This window comes from Mus pahari, chromosome 2 (genome assembly GCF_900095145.1).
Source record: "Mus pahari chromosome 2, PAHARI_EIJ_v1.1, whole genome shotgun sequence".
In the NCBI taxonomy this organism is placed as follows: domain Eukaryota; kingdom Metazoa; phylum Chordata; class Mammalia; order Rodentia; family Muridae; genus Mus; species Mus pahari.
In genome coordinates this window covers 72,625,728-72,633,833 of record NC_034591.1, presented here as the reverse complement: position 1 = coordinate 72,633,833, position 8,106 = coordinate 72,625,728, and the positions used below count along the sequence as shown (strand labels likewise).

At 46.8% G+C, this 8,106-nt stretch overlaps 1 protein-coding gene across 1 annotated transcript in view; it reads right to left on the bottom strand.

Moving 5' to 3' along the window:
- Window positions 1-6,187, bottom strand: part of Chn2 (chimerin 2) — a 262,148-nt gene extending 255,961 nt beyond the window's left edge. The window contains exon 1 of the mRNA XM_021191644.2: window positions 5,561-6,187. Within this exon, the coding sequence (XP_021047303.1) occupies window positions 5,561-5,609 (49 nt within the window). The 5' untranslated portion in view covers window positions 5,610-6,187. The remainder of the gene's footprint in view (window positions 1-5,560) is intronic.
- Window positions 6,188-8,106: the final 1,919 nt, after the last annotated feature.

Genomic DNA, 8,106 nt, shown 5'->3' with positions numbered 1-8,106 from the left:
GTCCATCCTTTCATCTTAGCTCTAAATTTTGACTCTGTACCTATATCCTTTCATGAGTATTTTGTTCCTTAAGCATTAATCTTAATTTTGCAACTTCTTAAACAGTATTTTTTTTTTAGCTCCAATTTCTTTGTGCATGTGATTTAAAATAAAACAGACAATCAACCCTTTCTGCTAACATCGATGACTGTGATGCTGAGTTTCCAACTGCAGAAGTTAGATCTGGTTCTCCCAGCTCCATGCTCCCAGAAATAAGACTCAGACTCAAATATATTTACAAATACCTTGGCCATATAGCTAGGCTTTTTTTCACCCTGACTAGATCATAACTTAAAATAACCCACTTATTTAATCTACATTCTGCCATGTGACTCAGGCACCTGTGCTCAGATACCATGTATCCACCCCTTCACATCGTCCTGGGTAAATCTCTCGGGCCCCACTCTCTCCCAGAACTCTTTCTGCCTAGCTGATGTCTCACCTTCTATCCTATCCTTTCCTATAGGCCATAAGCTTTTTAACTGATAGGTGATGCATCCATACAATACACAAGATAGTCTCTCTACAACCAGCAGCTATCATTTGAAAGCAAGGCAACGTCCTCTACATGTAACTGAATATTACAGAAGAAAAGGTTGGGTCCAAAGACCCAAAATGTATCTCCGTGTGCAGGTTTGCCCCTGTCATGGTTCCCTGGTAGAATCTAGATCCATGCAGCCCCTAACTACACACTTATTAGTGCTTCCCAGAATTCCCAAAGTCCAGGTGTTCCCTCTGCACCTAGGAATGTAAGGCTTTCTGTGTATGTCACCGGGCACGCCCTCCCAATAACAAATGAGAAATGTTCCTACTTCTAGGGTCAACACCAGTGTGAGAGCTGAACACAACGTGTCTCCCTGCCTTGAAGAATCCACAACAATAAATACCTCAGTCTGTTCAAAAATAGTATTTCAATCAAGGTTAAGATACTGTACACCAGGCTAATTTTTACCTTTTTTTTCTGTTGTAAAAATGGCCAACTTTGTTTTAATAATCTTATATGCTTATGTTTTCAAAATGTTGAATTCTTATACAGGAGTCTCTTTAATATTTAATATTCTAACTTGTTCATTTACTAGAAAATATCTCATTTGTTTACTACATTGTATTATCGGTGGTTTTTTTTTTCCTTGATTGGGAAATTATCCATTTGGCAATCACATTACTAATATGCAAAAAATTCTTATTTTAATTATAAAAGCAAATATGACCCATGATTATTAAGAAAACATTTTCAAATCAGCCACTTTATTTCTGGATATAATCAAGTATTCCTGGCTATATTAAAATCTTTTTTTAATTAGATATTCTCTTTATCTACATTTCAAATGGTATCCCCTTTCCTAGTTTCCCCTCCAAAAATCCCCTATCTTCTCCCCTGCTCTATTCCCCAACCCACCCACTCCCACTTCCTGGCCTTGGCATTCCCCTATACTCGGGCATAGAACCTTCACAGGATCAAGGGCCTCTCCTCCCATTGATGACCAACTAGGCCATCCTCAGCTACATATGCAGCTAGAGTTAAAATCTTAAAGATACTGATTTCTGTGTGTTAGTGGAGGATTTAAAATAATAAAAAGATTCGAACCTTCTTTGAATCCTCCATAAGACAATTCTGAAGAGTTCTCAGCAAATGTATTTTTAAGTTAATGTTAAGCTGATGACTTTATTACGTGACAGTTGGTAACAGGCACAAGGACACACTTGGGTGATGTAGTTACACAATAGCAGGGAAGATTATTAAAGTCAGAGAACCTGGAGCTTATGCTGAGCAAATTACCAGTTTCCCTCCATGTGAACACCAGCAAACTGTTCCTCGAGGATTGGGTTAGAGCATATTGGGACCCTGTAGAAGCCGGCTGCTGTTCCTTTACTAGTGCCCCAATGATCAAGTCCATCCTTGATTCCAGGATCATTTCATCACAGCCTCCGGGAAGTGTCCCACTCACCAGGAGAAAGGATCAACGCCACAAGAAAAGCAAGGGAAAGAAAGTTACAGACTTCTCCATCTCCAGGCTGGGTCTCAGTTCTCAGTCATCCTGAAATGCTTTTCTCTGCCTGCATTCTACAAAGCTTCTAACTATCTCCATCAATGCCCAATACTTGTGTCAACTCCACTGGCCACTTCAGACTGAAGCAATCACTTCCTTGCTCTGCACAGCACTCTACAGAATGTACTGTATCACTGTAGGACACAGGCTATGAGATGCTGCCCATGTCTCCTGCTACTTCTCAGGGAGACTCTTGAGTTATCTTTTCAATGCAAGCACTCAGAGCTATGTCTGAAATGTAGAATGTGCTCAATAAATGTTTCTTTAATGGAGCGCACACTCAAGACTATATTCCTATGTATTAGCTGGTATTGTGTCAACTTGACACAAGCTAGGGTCATCAGAGAGGAAGGAGCCTCCGTTGAGGAAATGCCTCCATGAGATCCAGCTCTAAGGCATTTTCTCAATTAGTGATCAATAGGGGAAGGCCTGGCTCATTGTGGGTGGTGCCATCCCTGGGCTGGCAGTCCTGGGTTCTATAAGAAAGCCAGCTGAGCAAGTCATGGGAGCTAGGCAGCAAGTGGCACCGCTCCGAGGTCTTTGCATCACATCTGCTCCTGCCTCCAGGTTCCTGCACTGTTTGAGTTTCTGTTTTGACTCCTTTGGTGATGAACAGTAATCTCTAAGTGTAAGCTAAATAATTTCTTCCTCTCCAACTTGCTTTTTGGTCATAGTGTTTCCTTGCAGCAATAGAGACCCTAAGATAGCATATGAAGGAAGAAGGGATTTTATGTGCACTGGGAGCTGAATTTATTTCAGCACCTAAGGTTGAAGCCACTGAGCAACTTCATTTCATTCCTCAAAGAAGACTATCTGCTTGCAACAAACATTTTTTTTTTTTTAAGATTTATTTGTTGTGTGTTTGTGTGTATGTCGGTGTGCCTATTGAGGCCAGAAGAGGGCATGCATCCCATGGGGCTGAAGTTACAGGTTGTTGAGAGCCTTCTGATGTACCAAGGGTACTGAGGACTGAACTCAGGTCCTCTGGGAAGAACAGCAATCTCTTTTAACCACTGAGCCATCTCTCCTCTACATCAAGCACTCTCAAGAATTAGACCCTGTGCCCAAAACTCAGCATACTGATTTAATGGGGAAACTGAAGCCAGGAAAAATGTAAGTAAGCCATCCACTTCAAGATGCCTCACTGGCCAGCAGTGGTGCCAGAATTCAAATACAATGATCTCAGAAGCTTGAAGCTACAAAGAAAGCTAGAATTATCTTCCTTGCTAAGCCTTGAAGCCCAAGCCTGGCCCACAGTTGGCCCTTCCGCATGGTGACTAATGGGTTCACAGAGTGCCCTACTTTCTCAGACTCTGGCCTTTGCCTGAGAGAACCCAGCTGCTCTGAGAAGCAGACTCTATTCTTTGCTTTTCAACACCTCTCACAGGTGTGAATTGCTTGTGTCCTCTGAATTATTCATTACCCACACAATGGTAAGTGTGCTTTTTAAAAAAAAAAAAAAAAAAGAACGATGATTCCATATTTTGCAAGACAAAGTGTCTGATGAATTGGGGAACTAAGCCATATAAGCCCACAGATCAGGTTGACTTACATGAAATAGTAAATAGATTCATGTCCACTCTTTGCATTTCAGATTTCATGCCACTTCCCACAGTTTCCAACAGGATTAAAAACTGAGGTCCATAAGGGAGAGAAAGTCATTGTAAGCCTGCCTCCCCTAGCTGCAAAACAATTACCACCCTCTACAGCTTATCCTGGCTTCTTGGAGCAGCAGTCTTCCCAGGGCTGAGTTAGGATTTTTCATCCGGCTTCTTAAACTGTATCAAGATCCAGAGTTTCCGATGCCACAGCATCTGCGATCCACGCCTCCAGTGAATCCTGAGATGATGCTGTCTTCTCATCCTTCCTCAGTCGGCCCCGTTGCTACCTTTACCCCCTCAGTCCATCAAATGGGCAGGCTTTGGAGAGGGAGAAACATGTGCTAATAGGAAGCCAACATCTCTGCATCTTAAATTCAATGTTAGTCAACCAAAATGAATTGAAACGCAGCAGCAGTGGTTTGAGGGTACTAAAAATAAGCCTTAGCATTTGCTGAGTTCTCAGAATTAAAACCACAGGCGGTCAACTTGTTGCTGTTCTTAATAAGAGCTGGCTGCTCTGCCCACCAGTCCCTACTGCCAGCCACTTAAACTACCGGACACCTAACAATGCTGTTTTTATTAGTTGGCAGCAGTCATTAAAGGAAATGTCATTTCCCTGAGACTAAACCAGGCAAAAAAAAAAAAAAAAAAAAAAAAGAAGGTAGCATGTAGCTTTCAAGAGAACACCTACACTGGGCACAGCCACCTTGTGTCTACCATCTGATTAGTTACAAATCCATAGCTATGGTTCCTTTTATGGCTGCCTTTCTGCCAGTGCTGCATCTCTTTTCCACTCCGAATTTAATTTTTGGAGAATAAATAAAGAGAACTCAATAGAGGATACCATACAGTAGTAACACACTGGGCATTCCCACCAGGACTTCAAGACCCTTGAGTTCTGTATACCATGCCAAATGTCTTACCAGCCATCCCTTCAGGGTTTCTTATTAGAGTTTTCAGTGACCAAAGGGGTAGTAGAACTGTATCTAATGCATCATTCTGATTAGAAACCTGTCATGTTCAGAAACCAGAGGGGCTGCCTCCATTGATTCTTATGCGTTCACATTCATTATCATTTTTTTTCTGTACAATTAGACCTGCTGATCAACCATAGAAAAGCTTGAAAGCCCTTCTTTCACCCAGCCACATTTAACACTATAAAAAATTGGAAGCCTTGAAAGTAAAATTACAGCGTAGGACAAGAACGTGTCTAGAGCCCCCACCGTCCCCCTCCCGCACGCACACACATGCTCTGTGTCTGCCTCACAGTCTCTCTCTGTCTCTACACATACACACACACACACACACACACACACACACACACACACACACACACAGTAAACATGCCAGGAGTCAAAGGCTGGGCTCGACCTCCATTTCACTATCCCACTTCAGTTAGATGAGCAAGGACAATTTTCGTCCTGGCTGCTCTCTCAAACCCATACCCCAAGCGAGTGTCTCCAAGGAGCTAATTTCTGAAACAAACAAAGAAATCCGAGTCTGCAAGGAGCTAGGGTTTGCACCCTTCTTTGGCTCTGGGTATCCAGGGTAGCAGGCACCAAGGCAGACAGGTCCCGAGCCCAGCTGTGCCCTCAGCTTCCCTGTGCCTTCTGCCACTGTTCCAGCTGTGCAGAAAGTGCAAGGCTGCTGGCAGCTACTGCTCGCCAGGAGCCCCAGACTCCTGGTCCGCACGCCTAGGACACCACCGAGTCCACCTCTACGCTGTCACGGCTCAGACGCAGAGGTGCTGACCATCTTAACAAGTGTCCCGGGGACGCTCGTGTCCCGCGCCACGCTCTCCTAGAGCGGGCGGGACGGCCACAGGTAGACTCTCCATCCCAGCACGGGCGCCCGCGCGCTGAAACTCACCAGAGGACACGGAGGAGCCGGACAGACTAGAGTTGCTGGACGCTGCCATCTCGGCGCCGCGCGTCACCGCTCTCTCAGTCCTGGAGCGGGCGGCGTCGCCGCTGCCCTCGGCCGGCTGCTCGCAGCCCGCGCGGCCCCCAGCCCATGGCAAAGTCCTGGGGACGCGCGGGAAGCACCGGCCTCCGGACTCTGCCTGCACTTCCTGCTCCGCCAGATGACGCGCTGCCGCCGCCGCTATTTATTCGTGCTCGCCGTCCCTCTCCGCGCCTGGGCGCACTCCGCTGCGGGCGTCGAGGTGGCAGGGGCACAGCGAGGCCGAGGCGGCCGGCCAGGAGGATGGGACCCTCTCTCGGCGTCCCCGCTGTCCCCGCCGCGGGCCCGCTCCCTGCGCGCGACTGGAACCTGGGCGCCCCTCGGCTCCCCGCACTGACTCTAGGGATCCCGCCTCCGCCGCCGCCGCACTTCGAGCGGCCCGGGCAAAGGCGGGGGAGACAGATAGACAGCGACCTCCCCCTTCTCCCTCCTCCCCAACTCGGCTCGCGCGCGCACACAAAGGAAGGAGAGGAACGCCGGCGCTCCGGGCTGAATCCGCTCGGCCGGCTTGACAGCTCCTGCAACCCTGGCTGCAGGGGGAGGCTGCGGACCAAGGGGTGGAGACCATCAGGACTCCGAGCCTGCCCCGAGGTGTTGGGCTCGCCGCCAGGGACGCGAAGCGGGCCGGGCAGCGGTGTACAGTGCTGCTTCCCGAGTTAGAAGGGGATGGAGGGGTCGTTGGAGGAAGGTGGTGGGACTGGCAGCAAGCTCTAGGTTTGGAGCAGCCACACAGCTCGAGGGAGGGGGTGTGCGCGCGGAGAGGGGGGGGGGTGTGCTTCCAGAAGGAGAAGGCAAGGTCTCTAAGGATTACATGCGGGACAGGAGCAGGCCAGGATGCCACCGAGGCTGGGAGCGCCCTTTCCACCACCCTTTAATTTGTCCTTTGTTGGTCAGGAACCGAAGGTCCCTGCCCTGTCACAAGAAGCGTCTCCTAAAGCACTCAGAGAGCCGATCTGGCCACACTTAAGTACCCCAGACACTTACAGGGACAGTGCCCCCAAAGTCCACTACGCTTCTGAGACTGGTGTTAAAAGAAATAGAGACATCCCAAAGGTGGCATCGGTCTTACACAAAGAAAGTGGTTCTCTGCCCCTTGGTAGGATCTTCACAAAAGACTAAGACTGCAGCAGGTGCAACTGAATCCTTTAAGGATAAGGAATTGCCTAGGTGTATGGGAGAAAGGGACTGAAACCGGTGTGTGCCATCCTCCTGTATTTAAACCTAAATTAATTTTACTGGAAGGAAATGTCATGCAGATATATATTTTTTAAAATCCGTTTCACGCTCCCAGCAGGGTAATCGGTTCTTTCATTCCTAAAGCTACAGAAAAACTGTGAAATTTGAACAGAAATTGTTAGATCAAAGGGAAAAAAGCAAACATTAAAGGAATGAAAGTACTCTCATTATAGAGCAAAACGGAAAGTGTTCTCATTGGGAGCAGCACGATTTTGAAAAACATGGCTAAAAAGGACATAGTCCATTTGAAAATGATCAGGAGTGACTCCGGAACAGCAGCGAGGTCCTGGGGGCCTCCACATCGGAAGAGGACCTCATGTACAGTGAATAATAAATGTTAAAGGGTCATGATATGCACTCATGTCACATTTTCTACTTGATTTAAAGTATATTTTATATAACCCCCCCCCACACACACATCCGGGATGCCATCCCAGTGTGACTGCCCAACAAGTGCCCCGCCCACTTTTGTTTGTTGATTAGTTTAAAGGGGTGGGATGGGGTGAACCTCTTGCTGAAAGTCTGTGGGCCACTTCTGCTTCACTGAGCATTATCTTCCTGTCTCTCTTAAGACAGATCTGCCTGGGTCAACTAGACTCCTACTGCCAAGTCTTCCTGTCCCACACACTTTTGGGGGGCAGTACAACCTTGAGGTGACCTCATCTGGAGCTCTGTGGGGACATACACTTACCCAGCATGTTCTTGACCACTCTATGAGAGTGAAACTTCTTGGACACCCAGAGTTCAAGATGTGACATGACATTTGGTTGTCTGACTAGTAATTTACAAAGCCCTCTGGAACTTTAGATGGTAGACATGGCTATGTCACTGGACAGGTGGGCATTGAAGGAAACCAGCATCTCGCTTCAAACTAGGATGCCAGCAAATACCTCACAGTTCTGTTTCTCCATTTCTACCACTGACAATATGGAGTCTTGTTGAGCATGAGAAAGATACTGGTTGTGAAGCCATATTGTGCCACTCCTAAAGATGTATTCCAGAAGAGGTTGTAAGTTGTGTAGCCGAAAGATAGAACCAGTTGTTTGAACAATATTTTTCTTCTCTCCTAGAGCTAACCAGTTGTGACTTACTTACTGTGGAAAATGTTTCATTTGTGGCCCAAACTTTGTATCTTTTTTTTTTTTTTTTTTTTAGTGTCCCAAATTGAGCAGTAAGTGATGGGCTTCATTATTTATGTTAAATCGCACAGAATGTCT